The sequence below is a fragment of the Mauremys mutica genome, chromosome 3 (genome assembly GCF_020497125.1).
Source record: "Mauremys mutica isolate MM-2020 ecotype Southern chromosome 3, ASM2049712v1, whole genome shotgun sequence".
Lineage (NCBI taxonomy): Eukaryota > Metazoa > Chordata > Testudines > Geoemydidae > Mauremys > Mauremys mutica.
Genome location: NC_059074.1, coordinates 97,498,833 through 97,519,014, shown reverse-complemented (window position 1 = coordinate 97,519,014; position 20,182 = coordinate 97,498,833). Strand labels below are relative to the sequence as shown.

General features: G+C 43.1%; 1 protein-coding gene across 1 annotated transcript in view; it reads left to right on the top strand.

Moving 5' to 3' along the window:
• Nucleotides 1-20,182, top strand: part of THEMIS (thymocyte selection associated) — a 100,764-nt gene that overhangs the window by 2,227 nt on the left and 78,355 nt on the right. Inside the window, exon 2 of the mRNA XM_045008824.1 lies at nt 14,624-14,782. Within this exon, the coding sequence (XP_044864759.1) occupies nt 14,624-14,782 (159 nt within the window). The remainder of the gene's footprint in view (nt 1-14,623; nt 14,783-20,182) is intronic.

Here is a 20,182-nt window from a genome sequence, read left to right as displayed (position 1 = left end):
TGTCCCTATAAAATCGGGACATCTGGTCACCCTACTGAAGTGGAGGAAAGTGAGTAGCGGCGGCATCTATGTAATTCACTGGAAAATTAATATGGTTCCTGACTGGGCCTGCCCCTGGGGAAACCCACATGATGAGGGCCAAGGGCCATTCAATGATGTTTTACCTTATGGACTTTCTAACCTCTTAGTCCCTCTGGGAGGAAAGTGTTACTAGCTGACAAGGCCACAGCCTCAAATCACCACAGACACTGGGGAGCTTCAGAGAGTGGAAGCTGCTTCCATACAGATCCAGAGATCTCTGCACACAAGACTAGACTTATGGTGCTGCTCTCTTTCTGTGCTCAGGAACTGTGCTCTCATATTACCCAGAACTCTCCTCTCCAACAGCAATGGAGGCGCAGAGTATAAGGAAATGCTGGGATTGGCAGCCCTTGCCTACATGCAGATCTCTCTTTCTTTTGGAAGAGATCATGGTTGTAATAAGCAGGTGCTCCTTGACTCCTCCTTCCCACAACGAGACCCATCTTCTGAAATACCCTGGAGCCCCCAAACTCTGGTGCTGAGGCAGGAATGACACCACAGGCTTGGAGGAAAATGGGCACCCATGTTATAATAATTAGACCTGATTCTGTATAGTGCTCACCTTCCTCAACTCCTTTGACTATAATGGACGTTCAGGGTGCTCTGCACCTTTAAGGTTTGAATGCACTGAATCAAAAGATGGTAAAGACCCTCCTTGGTCATCTAATCTAGTTCCCTAGAAGTGCAGGATTAATTAGCTCCACTGCCCTTTTCTCTGTTCCTGGAGGTCTCGTCTGACCCTTTTTACTTTCAAATACTCCCCTCCATACTGCATAGTGGAAGAGAGGCCACGGCCCAGCATGTGTATTATGACTTATACTGCATTCTCTAAAGTGAGATGGCAGCTTTAAAGAGAGTCTGATATCTACCGGTAGTCATATTGGTAAGCACGAGTGTAGACCCCTGTATACAATGTGAATTTCCAAATGGACAACAGTTCTTTGGTTTCTCACGGGATTTCCCCCCCAGAAGTCTCCATGATCTCTCTTGCTGCATTCAATTACACGAGTGATCACATGGGGTGTAGCAGCATGGCTACAGTGGTAGATTATGGATTTATTACTAATGTCGTGAAGAACAAATTAGCGTGTACGTACAGAATTTAGTAGCTATGATCCTGTTGTGAAAGGGCAACAGGCAGTTGAGTCCTGTTCAGCTTAGCTTTTCTATGGCCTTTCATTTACTGTATTGTGGTTTTGAGGGATTCTTAATATGTTCTTCTATACATAGAAAAAAAACTGGTGGTCAGTAAAGGAGAGGATTCACTTAGGGCTTATCTACATGTACTGTGCTGCAGCTGTGCTGTTGTAGTGCCTCAGTGGAGACGCTGCTACGCTGGCGGGAGAGCTTCTGTCCGCGTCATTAATCCACCTCAGCAAGGGGCAGTAGCTATGTCAATGGGAGAAGCTGCACCAGGGATTAGGTCGGTATAAATATGTTGCTCTGGGGTGTGGGTTTTTCACACTCCTGAGCAACGTAGTTATATCGATGTAAGTTTGTATCGTAGACCTGGCCTCAAAGAACATGACAAGAAATCATGGGGATTATTTGAAATTCATCAACTGGGGAAGAAATAAACCTATGAAAGAGAGTTTACAGCGGAGAGGAAAAATATTTCCAGCGGTTGAGTTTGTGTCACAGCAGTGCCAGGTATATTGTCCAAAAAGAATGTAGGATTTTCTGATGCCATTTTGAACAGCTATGTAGAATGAGATAAGAAGTGAATAAGAATCATTTAAATCCAGCCCTGAGGGGAGTGCTCAAAGTCGTAGCAAAGGAAGGGCCAGTTTGTGGTCATGAAGCCTCCGGCTGCATTGTGGAGGGGGTAATATGGAGACAACAGGGCTTGTTTCTCCACTGCCTTTGTGCCTTTTGGAGCTGTGGATACGAAGTGCTGCTGAATCAGAATTCTCCACTCACTCACACTGGAGGTAGCCCTCTCCACACACTGCACTCAACATGAAAGCACTGCACAAGTCTGGACCTGTGACTCAACCCCAGTGCCCTTGAGGCAGACTCAATGCCCCTGGGAGTGCAGAGAGAGCATAACTCTTACTCCATCCCCTGAGAGGATGGAACATGTGTTTCTTCCACGTGGGAAGCCTGTTTTACTGGCTGTTGCAGAGATAAAGGGCAGGGCAAGGACTGGGAATGAATTTGTCTCTAGCCAGAAGCACAAAGGAAGAGGCCTCTGCTTTGCACTCCCACATAATGCTGAGCACAATCTGGTCCTTAGGTTTTAGGCACAATCTTGCCAGATGGACTTTTTGTACAGGGCTGAGCACTGACAGTATGATCAGCCCTATATGAAACTGAACATGAAAACAGCCCTTGCCTCAAACAGCTTTAGAATCACCACAGTCATACTTAATAACAACCCTTTGATGTTACAAGTTGATTTTCATCCGTCAAAATCAAGTATTTTACAAATGAGGGAAAAGTATCTTTATCTCCAGTTTGGAGCTGGGAAAACGGAGGCAGTACCTGGATCACACAGCATACTTCAGTTCAGTGTTTGTACTATCATAAATTCACTGCCCTAGTCTTAACTTTCAGTGCTACAAACACTGGATAGTTGAACCACTGAAGAAAATGGGAAGGAAGGAGTAAGCCAATTATAATAGCGAGCCAGAGACTATTTAGACACAAATATCTTGGTAATCAGCATGGATTAGAAAGGAACTACAGGACAGTCTGAAATACATGGCTGTTGAATAGTTCATTTTAATATGTCATTAAAACGATTGAACTACTGAAAGGCCATTGGAAACTGATTTGATTTATTACATGTCTGTCTTTGAATATTTCAGTAAATATTGATGTTCTGTGAGTTATGATAAGGCCATTGATTTTACTGATAGGATGGCAAGTTGGAGATTTCACTTTTATGTGGAAAAATTATGTATGTTTTAATACTGGTATAATTATTTTATGGATGATTGAATTTAATTTTCTGTGGGCTTAATTTAACCAATGTCAGGGCAGTAAAATGTCAGACTTTTATCTTGAAAAATATAGAGTTGTCCAGGATGGCTCCTTCCTGTTTGTGATACATGGGTCCTAAACGTGCACCCTGCACACACAATGATTCTTCAGCAGTATATTGGCCTTCATCTTTCTCTAAGTGGGAGTGGAAATTTTGCAGGTTTCCTTCTAATTCTTCCATTTGGCTGCGGGCTCGATTTGCCCCCTTCTCCCTTGATATACATGTCAATGATGTGGGGTTTGGACTTCTCAAAACTGTGGATCTCTGGGGATTTGCCAGAGGAAAGGGACCACTTCATGGACACTACTTGACTTCTCACAGTGACTGGTCCCAGGAACAACAGGTGGTCTACTGCATGATCATGGTACCAGGGGCTCTCCTGATTATGGTTGCCCCCTGGAAACCTATCAGGCATAATTTATACAGCTTTGCCCTACATATTTGCAGTGGGAAGAGGAATCCTGAGGGCTGGAGGTCTCATTCCCACATGCTTGGTTGAAACAGAATGGAGGGAGCACACCACAGATGTAATACTACAAGTTCCATAGTCCCCTACAGCCTGGAACTGCAAGTGTAGGTTCCCTCCACTCTTGCAAGTTGTGGGGAAATGAAGTGTCTTGTGGGAGTCCCCCACACAGATACCCCACCTCTGCCCACCCCCCGGTGCGTGCACACATACAGAACTAATGCTCTTTGAGCAAGGTGCTATGTGGTTATGAGACTGCTCAACGCTTTCAGGTTCAGGCTCTTTTTTAGCAGTGATCCAGAAGGTTCCTCCATACCCTCTTAGCTCTATCTAGGACCCCAGTACAAAGCAAGGCACTTAAGTACCAGCCTAATTTTTTAAGCCTGTGAGTAGCTTCATTTTACAGATCTTTTAGGTGATCCATAGAGCAATGACCCCAAACAGGCATGGGCTCATCACTCCTGCTGCCTCCCCTTCATCTCTGTATATACATGACTATTGGCCGCCTGTACATTTTCACTTTCAGTTTTGCTGCTGCTGTTCCTGGTAAACACCCTCATCCAGAGCCTGTGGTGCTCATGAGCTCTTCCCACAGCCCTGCATGAGCGTGATGCAACTGACCCTCAACAAAACAGTGAAACAGACTGCGTAATGTTCTGTCAAATTCAAAAACAACAAATAAGCAAACTGACTCAAACAGTGGAGAACTTTTATTTAAAGTCTTATTTGCCTCTGTAATCTAGCAGGAGTTACTTGTAGCAATAGTAGGTAGAAAACGATCAGATGGAAATGTTATTTTTCATGTTGATAGTAATCCTTTAAGGTAATATGGAGTGGACCAATCCTACTTGCTTTACAAATGTGAAAAGCCAGATGAATCAATGCATATGAGTAGGGTTTGGCCATATACGTCATCAATAAAATGTGTGAATAAAATAAATAGGATGTCTATTCATGGCTATTAAAGAAATATTTTTGTTTTTTAAATATAACTCCAATTTAAACAAAGCCAGAAAAACAGTGATGAAAATAATTACGGTTGTATGATTTAAAGTGGTGGAGTGTGCATTTTTTAACAATGGCCTGAGCATCTACTGAGTTGAATGCTCAGTCGTATCTATGACAAACAAACTCACATGAGAGGATCCTGGGGGCAGAAAATCTCTTGGAGGACCTCCACAGGGAGATCCTCTCTGCATCATTCCGTGGGTTGGGTGAGGGGTTGACCTCTTCATTCATGAAATAGGCCACAGGGATCAATCAGGTACTCTGCCAATCACTAGGGTCATCCATACCAAGGCCCTGAATTTCTGAAGCTGCCTTGGTTTCCACTATCCCCAGCTCTTTGTCCCAGCCGGTGTGGTGCTAATGGAATCTCCCTGTCTGTGGCTGCCCCTGGAACTCATAGGATGGGTGAGGCTCTGTGGAAAGGAAAATAAAGGTCAGGCTTTGTTACCTTTTCCTGGTAATCTTTATTGGGCCAGAGAGGAGACTATGGCCCCAATTCAGCAAGGTCCATACCTGGCTATGGGCTTGATCCTGCGAGGCACTGAATGCTCTGGCATGATCCAACCGAGAAAAATATGCTTCACTTTAAGCAGCTCCATTAACCTCTGAGTAGTTGCATTGATGCTTATAATTAAGCATGTGCTAAAGTGCTTTGCAGTATCCAGCTGCTTTATTAATGACCTTAGCACAAAGAGTAGGAGGGTGCTAATGAAATTTGCTGCTGATACAAAGTTGTCAGTACAGAGGGGATTGGAATATTATAGAGGAAGATATGGATGACCTTGAAGACTGGAGTGACAGAAATGGGATCAAATTCAATAGTACAATGTGCCAGGCCATGTACTTAGGCTCTAGTAATAAAAATTTTGGCTACAAGCTGGGGTCTCAGAAGTTGGAATCGACAGAGGTGGCAAGAGATCTGGCAATGTGGGTCAATCACAGGATGATGATGAGGTACCAATGTGATGCAGCCATGAAGAAGGCAAATGCAATCCTAGGATTTACCAGGTGAGGCATTTCCAATAGAGATAGAGAAGTGTTAATGCCATTATTAGGGTGACCAGATGTCCTGATTTTATAGGCACTGTCCTGAATTTTGGGTCTTTTTCTTATATAGGCTCCTATTACCCCCCTCCCCACCCCATCCCGATTTTTCACACTTGCTGTCTGGTCACACTAGCCATTATACAAGGCACTGGTAGGACCTCGCTGGGAATACTGTGTACAGTTCTGGTCACCCATATTCAAAAAGATTAATTTAAACTGGAACAGGTGCAGAGAACAGCTACTAGGGAGATGGTGGAATCTCCTTCCTTAGAGGTTTTTAAGGTCAGGCTTGACAAAGCCCTGGCTGGGATGATTTAGTTGGGAATTGGTCCTGCTTTGAGCAGGGGGTTGGACTAGATGACCTCCTGAGGTCCCTTCCAACCCTGATATTCTATGATTCTACTAGGATGATCAGGGGAATGGAGGGCCTATTTTATGAGAGGAGACTGGAAGAGCTTGCCTTGTTTAGCTTAGCTTGCCAGGATTATCTGGGTGCATCTCATTTAATCATTTGCCTGCCATAGCAGGGGCCTTGAGCATGGGTGTGCCTCCATCCCTCCTTTTCTCTGCCTGTGGCACTTAATAGTCTATTCTCCTGTGGTCCGTAATACTTTGGTTTCATTTTGGTTGCTGAATTTAGCATGCAGGTGCTGGGTGGTGTTGGTGGCCTGTGACATGCAGGAAGTCATACTAGATGATTTAGTGGTCCCTTCTGGCCTTAAACTCTATAGCTCTATAAGCACATGGGTAGTTCCATTAATTTTAATGGGACTACCCTCATGCTTTAAGTTAGGCCTTGATTCAGCAAGTCACTTCTGTGGATTCTCCCTTAGCCCACTCAGTCCTCCCCCTACACCATGCTGCCCATATGGTCCAGAGGAAGGGATTAGGAATATTATCATGGGTGAATGGACTACCCTTCTGCACAGTCTGTCCTGAAGGGGGTCTCCTCCTTTCTTAGGACTGAGGAGAGAAGCAATCTCATCATACAGATGTTTTTAAAAATCAAGAAGAGTTACAACTGCTGTGGCTAAAGTTCTGCAAACAGAGCTCTCACCACAGGCCAAGCGACATTACTGGTAGGCAGTTGTGTAACTTTGTTGCAGAAATGTTGACTCTCAGAGGTAAAAATAACAAAAGGTCAAAAATGTTGCATTTAGAGCTGTGGTTTTGATTGCTCTTTCCTATAACATGGGTGCAGTGTGCATCAAAGGCATGCTGCTGCATGCAAAGTTTAAGCCCTCCAAATAAATGAGAGACAGCCAAAAGTGTCATCGATCCATCAGGAAAGGAATAAATCATAAACCACCAAAGTAATTTTTTGATAATTCCATTATGATAGAAATGGCTTAAAGCACTTGGCATTTAAAATTTCACTTTCTATGTAGAAATATAAATCTGCTCCTTTTGTTTTCTAATGGTTCAATCCTTGCAAAATCAGCCCTCCTCAGCCAGGGTGATTAATAGATGGGTGCTATGAATGTGTGAGGCCATCTTTACTAACAGAGCTCCCGTTGCAGGTTTGTTCAGACTAGCTGACTCAATGCAATAATTCATTAATAAGGCGCTTTAGGAAGGTCCTATCAAAGCGCACAGTGTATTGCTTTGGGAGGAGGAAATGTGCTGCGTGACAGATAGCATGACTGTAATGAACTGGAAGTGAAATTCACCACACAGGGCAGGAGCCATAGAAAACCCTGCAAAATAGTGATTTTGCTGTGCATGGAGAGCATAAGGGTAGAGTGGATGCGCCGAGGGTCTCTGCAGCACCCCCTGAATGCAGTGGTGCTGGTTCCATGCCAGCTCTAGATAGATGGGGGGAAAAAAGCATGGAGGTTAGGAGAGAGGTGAGGGCAAATAGCTAGGAAAGCCAAGATTAGCTCACATTGGGGGTTCACAGAATTTGCAGCTCTGGTTACAGCCTGGGGTGGGAGTAGAGGCTATGGAGGAGCTGCAGGGCTATTCTAGGCCTCGCTGGCTAGCTTGGGGATGAATTCCATCCCCTACCTATACTTCCCCACACAAAGATAGTTTACCTGGGCTTAGTGGGACAGTGCAGAGGCTGAATTTCATACTGGACATGTGACTGAAAAAAGATAGTGCCTCTACTGGTGGAGATGTAGGACTACGTTTACCTACTCGCTTAGCCAGAAGTATAATACTGCTGGAAAAAAGTTTATAAGCCAAAATGAAAACCTTAAAATAGATTTCAAATTAGAACTTTTTGCTAAACCCCCTCAGCAGACAGCCCTCATAAAGAATGGATTTTGTTTTACTGACACTGCATATAGATACTTTGCGTACTTTGCTCCTATAGAGCTTTTAGCAGCTTTAATGAAAACAGTGATTTGAGCTGACCATGTCATATCACAAGGCAGTCTATTGTCATTCTGGCTGAGCAGGTATTCCAGAGAGAGGATCAGAGGCGGATTATGGATTGGTAGGGCCCTGGGCCAGAGCAAGTGGGTTCCTCCCGCAGTCCTCCCCCAACGCTTCCTGCATGCTGTGGAACAGCTGATTGTGGTGGGCAGAGGCACTGGGAAGGAGGGGGAGGAGTTGATCAGCAGGACCACTGGCAGGTGGGAGCGCTGGGGGATGGGGGAGGAGCTAGCTGCTGGTGGGATCTAAGCATCCACTAATTTTTTTTCTGTGGGTGCTCCATGCCTATGGTCAGGTGGGTAGCTAGTGCACAACATAATAGTAGAGGAAAGGAAATTTGGGAAAGGACAGCAGGGAAAATCTCTATTCTTACAAAACATGCTAGGGAATCTTTAACATCTGTGCAAAAAAGCCAAGATCACCTCTCCTCCCCCACCCCAAACCTCCTTTCAAAGAGATCCCACACTACTAGCTGCATGGAATTCAGTTCATCAGTGGATGCTGTTTGGAGGAGCGAGGCTGAATTTGTCCCTCTAGGGATTCCAGCCTATAGGTCCAGAGAGTCAATGTCTGATGTTTGGGCTAGCAGATCGCACTCTGGGCTGATCCTTGTAGGAGAAAGAACAAACCAGAGATGTTTAGAAACCCGCTGTGTACTTGACAGTATGGTCCAGTGGATATAGCCCTGAAGTGGGAATCAGGAAACCTGGGGTTTAGTCCCAGCTCTGTTACAGACCTACTGGGTGACCTTGGGCAAGTCAGGTTACCTCTTTGTGTTTCAGTTTTTCTATTTGTAAAATGGGAGTAATGATAATGGCTTCCTTCATAAAGTGCTTTGAAGTGAATAGGTGAAAAAGGTGATGTAAGAACTAATTATTATTAATTGACTTAATTATGGACCTCATTCTGAGACACCATGTATGTGCACAGTTCCCATGGGAGTCGATGAATATTTCACTCACAGAGCAGCTAGGGAACTGGGTCCTAAGTTAGGAGGGAAAAAAGCAGAAATGAAACTTCAATGGCTATTGTTCTTACTTATATTATAAAATATTGATCTCAATCATTCTGTCTCACTCCTCCGTGATGTGAAGGGTAACTTGATTCATCTCATGCATGCATTGTATTTATAATTCATATTGTTGTTTTTGAGGGGAAAATAAACCTTACTGTACATATAATGAGAAGAAAATCAAATAACAAATTGCTGTAGGTTTTTTTTCATAAGGGTATTATTTTAGGAGAGACAGAGAAAAAAGCTATTTAACTAGTTGTTTTGGTTGCTTTGATGTGATCACAGCAGCGGCTAATATGGATTGTCAAACCAGAGATGAGTTTATAAAAGGATATAAATGTAGTTTTTGTTGAACAAAGTAGCAATCCAAAAAGGTGGTTTCAAAGGCAACTAGTTCTTTAATTACAGCCTTCAGGGGCATTGTTTGATCACTGTAAAGAGGCTGCCTTATTCTAGCTTTTGTTAAGATGGTTTTGCATTGTATTCTCTCCATCTTTTCTGAGTTGAAAAGAATCAGTCCTTAAGGTTAATTGACTTAAGTTTTCAGTGTATTTTATGCTTTCTTTGTGGTTAAACACAGAGAATTGGCATGCTGACAATGAGTAATGCACGAAATATGACATTTTCCATTTTTTCCATGAGTACATAATATACTATACCTTTACCTCGATATAACGCTGTCCTTGGGAGCCAAAAAATCTTACCGCGTTATAGGTGAAACCGTGTTCTATTGAACTTGCTTTGATCCACTGGAGTGCTCAGCCCTGCCCCCCCGGAGCGCTGCTTTACCGCATTATATCCAAATTCCTGTTAGATCGGATGGTGTTATATCGAGGTAGCGGTGTATATATGGGGTTCCATGGTGCATAGATAATCATCTTCAGCAAGGGTTTTCTGATTCACATAGCCACCCTGCAGGAACTCTGACAATAAAACTAACCCTGCTGATATTAATGGGAACAGAATTTTTATTGTCTATTTTAAAACAACTTGGTTCTACTTCTCATCAACACACACATTTGGTAAAATTAGCTGGATGACAAATCACTAAGGTAACATTTTTCTTGCCTAAAATGTCACCCTTATTGTACTAGTCCAGGCAAACTGCCAGGCTAGGTCTAAAATCAGGATTTAGGCAATTTAATTTGAGACAAATATGTAATTATAATCCATACTATATAGTTGTGCCCAGAAATGTATTTATGCTTGCAAGTGTTATTTATTTATTGTTTTTTGGTCTAAACAGTGCACATTGGGCCAAATTCTGATCTTCGCTACACTGCTGTAAATCCAGAGCAACTCCACTGAAATACAAGGATATTCAACAGAATCACTCTGGATTTACACCAATATAACTGAGATCAGAATCTGGACCACAGCATCTTATTTGCTAACATCTCCTTGTAGACTTTCACTCACAGCCATTTGTAAGGGTTACATTTGTTCACTTCAGCTATTTGCTTATTGTGCTGTAAGAGCCCTGTCACGGTGGCAGTGGGATGAAAACATTGCTAAGAGATGGCTCACATACCGAGGTGACCCGCTCTACAGCGGCACGTCTTGTGCTGAAGATCAGGTGTGTGGAAGAGTTGATGCCCTTAGTGTCTGGAGGGAGGATCACAAGTAATCGGGCATATCTTATATTTTTCACATATACATCGCAAATGTGTAATCTCTTCCTGAATTTTTATTTTAGATTAAGGAAAAATAAGAAAGAACAATAAAATGTACTCGGGGAGAGCACAGTATGGGTATTTCTTTAACATGCTGCCTCTAATGGAACACAAAAGGGCAGTTGTGTCCAGGAGATACTCTCCTGCTAGAAATACAAGTGCTGTACATAACTACCATCATAATGCACAGCTACATACCACTTTAAAGACTACAACACAAAATCTCCCTGCCATGTAGTCTAGAGAATGTCATTCATAGCAGTTGGGGGAAGCACTGAAGAGACACTTGGTCCTGGGACAAGGATACAAGGATACATGGGGATGACGACCAGCAATAAAATGAAGAGTTGGGTTACGCTTTTAGAGAGCAGGAAGTTTATTTTTTAAAAATTCATCAATAAACCACCCTGCTACTGTGTGATGTGTTACTGGAAAGCATTTGGTTATTTCAGTCAAGCCCCCCCGCCCCCGCACACACACACACAGACACACACAAAATGGGTTATGAAGGCAACTGCAATGTCCACCTGGGGCTCCAGTTTTACCCCACTGTGATATGGGAGGCTCAGGCACTGGGGCCAAGCTGGAAACCTTCATTAAACAAAACAGTGGAGACCACCCACCTCATACAACTGGAGGAAAAAAAATTGACAGGTGAACCTCATTGTTTTAGGCATATTCCCTGTCCCAGTCATGAGAGTACCACTAAGTTGGGCCTTTCACTGGGTTATGCGTTTCACACGCTTAGCTGAAAGAAAGCTTGCTAAGAAGAGAAGGAGAAAGAAGAAGAAATTCATAGCAATCAGGTTCAGTTTGTGAACAATTATGAAACAGAAGAAAAGGCTAAAAGCCAGATTCTCTTTCATGTCTGGAACTGAGGGGTTGGGAACTGGCTAGATTTCTCAAGCGAGGCTTTCTGTCAGTGGGAGTGGTAAATTAGGGCCACAACTAGCTAGAATCATCTGTCATCAGGCATAGGGAGTTTATTAGAGGGTTGTGGCTGGAGCACCACTACAGTCCAGCTATTCTCAGCTGGTAGTTGGTCTCTTGGGAGCTATTGCCAATTTACAGTTTGGAAAAGTGGGTGCAGCAGAGAATCTGGTCCTAAAGCTTCAATGAATAGAAAAGATACAATGAACATTGTGCTCCCTTTTACTAGCGCATTCATCATAGATTCATTTTGGGGGAGAGGATCAGAGGCGGATTATGGATTGGTGGGTCCCCTCCCCACTCCTTCCGCCTGCAGTCCACCCTCATCCCCCAACATCCCAGCACTCCTGCTGAGGAAGTGGGGTAAGGGCATTTGGGATTTACCTTTTCTGATAATAACATTGCCACTTTTGATCTGTATACTGTATATGAAGGGTGGTGAGGTTTTTTCATCAGATAAAGAGGATTACCATTTTCACTGCTGTTTCATCTCTCTCTCTCTCTAACGTGCCTGTGGAGCACAGCTAAAGCAAGGAGAGCTCTGACACTTCCTCATGTGGTCATTGGAGCATCAGGCACTGTAACCCAGAGAGGCCCAGAAGGGTGTATAGTAGTAGCTGTGTTAGTCAATGCGGTATTGCTAGGGGGGTAACGGAACAGCAAGCAGTGACAGGATTCAGGTTTGCCAATAAAAAAGACAAATTGTTCTTTTATAGTGAATCAGGGCAGTGACTTTCCTGGTCTTAAATATTTAGGGCCAGATTAACTGAGCGTGGCTCAGGGAGGCATAAACTACACCACCTTGCATCAGATTGTTGTTTGTGTTGCAATAGTTTCTAAGGACCATAGCCATAGATGAGGACTCCATTGTGCTAAGCACTGTACAAACATGTAACAAAAAGTCCCTGCCTGCAGAGTTTACAAGCTAAGTAGTATGTCCCTCTGCATCGCAGGGGGGAATTCACTGTGAGGAAGTCCTGGCAGTACTGCCATCCCCACCCTCTCTCAGTGCTGTGTGAATGAAAACGTACTTCCCTGTTCTACATGAAGAGAGAAAATATTGCTTCATCCTGCTTCCCCTTGCAGGGAGCAGAAAATCAGTCCTGCACATACTTCCTGCGGGGAAGTGTCTGAGGATTGCAATACTGTAATCACTGGAGAAGTACAATAGAGGAGCAACATCGCCTTGCTGCCTCTGAAGGCACCTCAACAAGATGAGGGTGTTACTGGGAGTAGAATGGTTTCTTTGGGTTTGTTTTCACTGCAAAGTTCACCCAAGCTCTTACTCAGGTGTTACCCGTAAACCGTCTCCCATCCACACATAAAACCCTCTTGGCTGAGTTTGGTGGTGCTTTCATTCCAGGCTAGCTGGCATGGCTGGGGGTATAGGTAAGGCTAAAGCCTGTGTGAGGATGTCACGCTGCCTGGTAACCCATGCACTCAACAGTGAGGATGCAGGCTGAAGTACACAAGTGCTCTTAGTCTTCCAATGCCTTCCCCCAATTGTACCTCCCCCAATATGCCCAGAAGCCAATGACATGTTTTCCCATATTTCACTGAGAAAGAACCACAGAATGGCTAAGCCTGTAGCAGCACAAAGGATCATGGGATATGCCACCAGAAGGCATAGTGACATACATGGGTGAGTGCAGCATCAGTGAGGACACAATAACACAGGTAGGGCTTTGCTCACACCCAGGCCAGGTCCTCATACCTAGTAGCCCATCACTCAAGTTAACTTTCCAGTGAAGACATGCCCTTCATGCCTTGAACCAAGGTGCATGTAGGTGGGGGAAGAGTTATTTCCTCTGCTCTCCCAATATGTGCTAAAGGATGTAAGGAGAGCTCTTTTTCTGGACTCTCCTCAGCTCCTGGAAATGATTTTGGGAGACAGCTCACCCCGCCTCAGTGGGCTTTCATATTCCCAGTGAGAGGTGTAGGGGAAGCTTCATTTTTAAGGGAACATTGACTATAGCCTTAATTATAGAGATGCTGCCACTTCTCCAGTGTATCTTATTTTAGCTTGTGCTTTTTTCCTCCTCTTAGGGCTCAATACTGCAATCACCTACTACCAAGTGTAGTGCTTATTACCAAGAGGAGCCCCATGGGTTTTAAAGGGACTACTCATGGTAGTGCGTGGTTTCGTCACCGAGTTCTTAAATGATGACACCTTGAGACTGCAGCCTCTCTATGAATTTGCAACCAAACCCTGTACTGAGTGAGAGGTGTTTATTAGCCCAGGATATGGTTATGACTTGGATGCAACCTTGAGTCACTATGAAGAGAATGAAATTGCTAATAGGTAGTATTTTTGATATAGCTGTGAAGTTGAGGTGGTCATTCCCCATGTGGTGGCCACCAGGTTGATGAGTTCTTCAGGCAGTGGTAAAAATCAGAGTACAGAGATTTGTGTCCTGCACAGCTATTGAAATTTACTGTATAGTTCTGGGTCCAGATTGTACAATATTCCTACTCTCTGACTGGCTGAGACCATTCTATTTGAAAGTAAAAAGATTGAAGGGATGATCTTTTTAGGCTTTTTTCTCTTCATAATGGTATGTTGAAATGCTATCGGGAACTACATGGAGTACGTGCACAGATGCAACTGATCCAAAATGCAGTGAGGTCAAAAGAAAGATTTCCCTTGACTTCAATAGTCTTTGCAGCAGGCCCATGGAGAGGAAACTCCATTGTTTTTAATATTATGTATCCTATAGGAAATACTGGGATCCTATCCCATATAGCTTATTGTATATACCCTAAATCTCAATAGGGTAAACTTTGATCTTAGATTGATTTTGATATTTATGTGTGAAATAATACCCAAGGTAGGTAGAAAACCTGATGGCAGGGTCTATAATACTGAGAGGGAGAATGAAAACCAAATAGCTGCGGAAGATCATGTAAGTTTCACATAACTAGTTTAAATGGCTTTTAGTGTCTATGCAGAAGGAAATCTTCCAAGAAAAGCAATAGGGGTATTTTAAATTGTGCTTAAAACTTTTGCACCATCTTTCTTTCCTTTTGTCTCTCCTAAGGCTCCGTTTATGAAATGTTTGGAAATGAATGCTGCCTGCCAACCGGGGAATTGATTAAAGTTACTGGGTTCAAAATTAATAAGATCATTGCAAGCATCTGCGAGAGTAATGAAGACAGCCAGTGCTCAGCCAGAATTGAATTGCCTCTGAATTTTCCAGGTACAGTATTTCATGAATATATGTTACTGAAGTTTTATAAAACCCATTATCACCTTTATCTGTTCTGTTGTTTCATATGATGATACATGACTGATGTCTGTGGAGGTACTCACTAGGATGCCAAAAAATACAGTCGTAATAGATGGCACTAGATAAAAGGAACTAATTTCTAAATTTTACCTTGCATGACTCTCTCATGCCTGCATAAGAAATAATATTATTATTAAAAGTGGAGCTGGTAACACTGCTTATACCTAAGATTGTCCACCAGAAGACTCATTATGATACTCTGTTTTCAGTTACTTATGACTCTGCCAGACTTCAACTGTTTGGGCAGAAATTTTCCATGCCAGGTGTCTTCTTCAGGCTAATATTTATTTATTTTTAATGTTGCAAAAATGGTTGAGCCATTTCTGAGAATGAGATTAGGGGAAAATACAGTGTTTTGCCACTGTTAAAAAAATTCTTACTACTGTTTGGTTGAGAAGTTCTGGTGTCTGTGCTTTGGATCAGGGACTTGAAATTTGGCAGGCGTGGCCCTTGCATCAGGGAAGGATCTTGTGCTGCTTCTGTGGGAGAAAAACACGAACATTTGGCCAAGTTATCAGTCTCTGAAAAAGCTCCTGTGCTCTTAGTGCCTCCACTGTGGGGGCCCAGGCACAGTGGAGGAGGAAGCAGCCAGATTCAAATTCAGAAGGGATTGGACCCGGACCTGGGGCAAGGGGAGCAGTGAAGGAAGTAGATTAAAACTGGGACTTGGTGGAGGCAGTGGGGAGGGAATTGTAACTAGCACTGGGAGCTGGCAGGGGAACACTGGGAATGACTGAAACAAGGGCAGATGTGGAGACTAGAGGGTCAGTGGGAGGGAAAAGACCAGAGGTGAAAGTAAGCTGGTACTGTCCAGTATGGCGTACTGGCAAGAGCTAGTGTGCCATACTGGACTGGCTTCCCCAGGTCGGTGATTTAAAGGGCCCAGGGCTCCCGGCAGCATCTGAGCCCCACTGCCGGAGCCCCCAGGTAGCGGAGGCAGCCGGGAGCCCCGGGGTTTGGGCAGTGATGTAAAGGGACCTGGGCTACGCGCAGTAGCAGTGGCCAGAGCCCCTGCCCTTTAAATCACCCCTGAGCCCTTGGGCTCCCAGCCACCTCTGCAGCCGGTAGCTCCAGCGGTGATTTAAAGGGCTCTGGGGCTCCCAGCCACTGCTACCGCAGCCGGTGCCCCGGGCCTTTTAAATCTTGATTTAAAGGGCCTGGGGATGTAAAGGTCCCACCTCTTCTGGTTGAGGTCACACCCCTTCTGGTTGAAGCCCTGCCCCCCTGCTTAGGACTCCGGTGTACTGGTAAGTCCTTTAAGTTATTTTCACTCCTGGGCAAGACTGATATTAGACAAGGAGACAGGGGGAAGGGCACTGAGACACACTAGGCAAGTGGACTGGGAGACAGAGCTTGAAAATCTTGTGCTTTTTAAGTCAGTCTCGTGCTTTTGGGGGTCTGACTTGAGTTTTATATGAATAGGGTAGTCAGCACTGGCACTGGTTGAATTCAAGGAATCAAATTTACACTTGGTGTTAGAGAGTTGCACCCTTTTACACCAGAGCTGAATTTAATCCCAGGACTCTACTCCAATCTTCAGGGAGATCTGAAAACTTGCTCAACCAGTCTATTTGAGAAAGGAACTCAGGTTCAGACAGGAAAGAAAATCAATTTCCATTGGAAACATAAATCCATTATGTTGAACCTTGTGAGACTGAACTCATATCTACTAACACCACTTTGCACGGTTACACCCTAGGTGATGGGTTGTGCTAAATTCAGCAATGTAGAAGGTAACAATGAAGCCTCTTGTTAGTCTGAGAGAGAAAACACGTTATATACCTACATTTGGGATCTCTTCTGGTGTACATTGTACTGAAAGTTTGGTCATTAGTCTAATTTTTTTTCTTATCTAAAGAAAAATTCTACTGTAAAACACCAAACAGTCCCACTCCTGACAATTATTGTTCGACTATACAATTTTTCCTTTTCTAAAATTCTAGTCTGAATGAAATTGCATTAAATGCTCTTAGCTTACTCTCCCTCACAGCACATAAAAGTCTATGCTGTATTTGAGTTACAATTCCGTTTTAAAACTCTATCGTTGGCTTATTTTGGAAGAAACATTATTTAGTTCATCAGAACTCTTGTGCTGTGTTTCTAGCATTCCTCTAGCTCCCCCTGGAAAAGAGCAAACTTTTTGTAATGTTCTTTTCAAGTGCCATTCATTGTGAATTATCATTTGCACCCAATGAGCGTGGTAAAAAAATGGATGCACTTGAGAGACAAATCAGGCCCATTGGCTTTAAACAATTTTTGCTCTTTTTCTTTGTGAACATTTCTAGTGTTTGTCTGCACAACTCTATAGAACTCCCTATTTCTTTTCCCATAAAATCTGATTCCTGATAAAGGCCTAATCTTATCCTGGTATTAGCAAAAACTACTGAAAACGTGAGTTCATATCTATGTTATTTCATTTTATCCTCATTCTAATTTGTTCGTTCATGCTTCAGAGGATCAGTCTATTCTTTCTGTGCTCGCACGCTCGACAAAAAAAGTCTTATGCTGTTATGTTAGTCGCTTGAATAGCTACATCCAGCTAATATTTCTGAACTACTCTTTTCATCATGAACAACTTGGTGAAAGCTGACAGATTTCATGACTCCTGAACTTGGTCCTACTGTTAATGTTTTCTTTGTGCTCTTTAGTCTGCATAAGTATTTGTAGATTCTCTGACTGCTCAGAAGACCTGTAATAGTTTCCTTTAATAATAATCATGATTAGCATTCTCACAAAAATAGGTTAGTATTGTTATCCCCTTTCAGGTAAGGGGCAACTGAGGTATGTAGAGATGTAATTTGCCAAACATAGCACAGCATATCAAGGGCAGGATTGGGACTGGAATCCCCAAGCCTAATTCTGGTTTAATTTATAATAGAGAAATGCCACTGAGATGTGTGGAGCGCCTTGACCAATAAATTTGCAAATTCATTCTAAACTTGTTTGTTCCATTGCTTGTAACTTTTTCCCAGCCCCCAAAAGTTCCCATCGGGGAAATCTACATGCTTTGATTTCTGCCAAAATGTGATTATATTTAGAAAGTCTAAGTGAAGTTGATCCAGCTGTTTTTTATTACACGGATGGAAAAAAAATATCTTTTAACACTTCTTTGCACTCAGCCTCCATGTCTGAAGTTTAGAAACTTAACTTTGTCATATGTCTCTTTCTCATGAGAATTGTTGCTATGTTAAGTATGAAAAACATCTGGATTGTAATTTATAATGATTTTAATAAAGTTCTGTATAACCAATTTTAAAAAAAATCCCGGGGAAAAAAACCCACAAATATATCAGAGCAAGCAAAGCATTATGAGAAATCATCAGCGTGTACAACGCCAGCTAGAGAACGATTGCTGTTGTTTTCATTCTTCACACCAGAATATTTTTTTTAATATTTACCTCTTATCTGTAGAGAAAGAAACATATGGAACGTTACATACTCATAAACACAAGCAGGTGGTTACTAGGTACATTTAATTCATGGGCATAATCAGTATAGGAGCAACATGCACAAGTCCACATGGTTCTTTAGCTGTCTGCTCGAGCATGCTGTTACCAAAATTAAAAAAAACCATCAGAATGAAAGATAAAGATTTTTCTCCTTCTAATCCTGACAGAGCATGAACCCAAGGGGATAATTGGATCTTTAGTTTTGTATGATTAAAGTGTATTAATTACTGTTTCATATGAAACCTGCTTTCTGACATGAGGATATTCATCAGTTTCATGGTACCAAAGCTGAATTCCAGATGGCTCACCAGTCCCAGGAAATTTAACATAGCACTAAGTTCAGTCTCAGATGGATAGAGGGGAAAGGGATCTCCTTATCTGTGGTGAATATCCTTTCCCACTCGATATAGATTGCCAAGGAATTCCCAGCCAGAGATGACTTTTAATCCCAGTTCATAAAGATACTCCTGAAGAGCATAGCTTTTGCCTTTGGAATACAACATATTGAAATAGCTTGTATTTTTTCAACAACTTTTCATAGGAATGATATCCATGTTCTCCTCAACCCCAGCATTTCCAGGGGGATAATGCCACTCTTGCTCCTGCAGCCTACTTGGCTGGAACATTGGCTGGATGATAGTGTTGTCTTTGTAAGTTACACACTCATCAGGACGGCATCCCTGCAAACACGATACTTTTTTGACATACTATATGGAGATCGGCTTACTTGTAACTTCTTTAAATGCATGTCAATGATGCCATAAATTATAGTGACCCTTATTAAACCCTTAGCTATGTCACATGGTACTGAAATTAAGGGTCAGACCTTTGAAACCCCTTTCTGCTGCTCAGATACTGCAAGGCAACTGGAAAGCTACCCTAATGAGCAACTGTGGATTTGCCTTACCTAGGGGAATCCCCCTCAAGCACAGCCCTTCCTTAATGTTAAAACCAAGGTTTAATCACCATTAACTGACCCAGTGCTGAACCCCATTTTTCTTGGTCTGCACTGACAACTAAGTTGCGGTCAGCATTATGTTAGCTAACTCAATTACTCACAACCATGTTCAAACATAGCCACGTTCTGTAGTGTACACAAGGTCCATAGCTTAGCCATGTTTGTGCATCCACACCAACCATGCTACTTAACCATGTTGGAATTCTGGGAAAAACTTACAGCTTTCCCTCAGCGCTTCAGCCGTGGACAGAGTGCCCAGAGGAGATGTATATACAGAGGCACAGGAGGCAGTGAAATCTGGAATGTTTTAGCACACTGACAGCTGTGAAGACCTAGGATTCTAAAACCAGTTATACAGGCACTGTTAATGATTCCATCTCTACACTAAACCAGACAGCTCCTTACCATGCAGGTTTCTGGCAAGGACACACTTCTGTTAGTTACCATAGGTGCTAGTGGAGTATTAATCATGTTGTATGTGGATATAATCCATGTTTAGAGCCAACCATGCTCCTAACTGGTTATAAACTCAGTTACAAGCTGTAGTGTACACAAGATCTTAGTGAAGCTCCCTTTAGAGTGAAAGGCAATAACTGCTATACACACATTGCAATGTGAAGATTGCACTTTGTCATAGTGAAGCAATGATCACACTGAAGTGATTCTGTGACAGAAAGGACTTCACGTTCTGAGCACACAAGGCTGTAATTGGTTCATTACCCCCACCTGGCTGTGTGAACTGACTGCATGCTAAGACTGACTTTGGAGAGTATCCACCTGGTGCTTTCAAGAGGATGGGCACAGGGAGTGGGGTGGGGGGACAACAGCACCTCTTGTGTGGAAGAGAGGTGCAGAATCACTCAGGAGGTGGGGAACTCATGGAAATGCACTCTCCACTGTGCC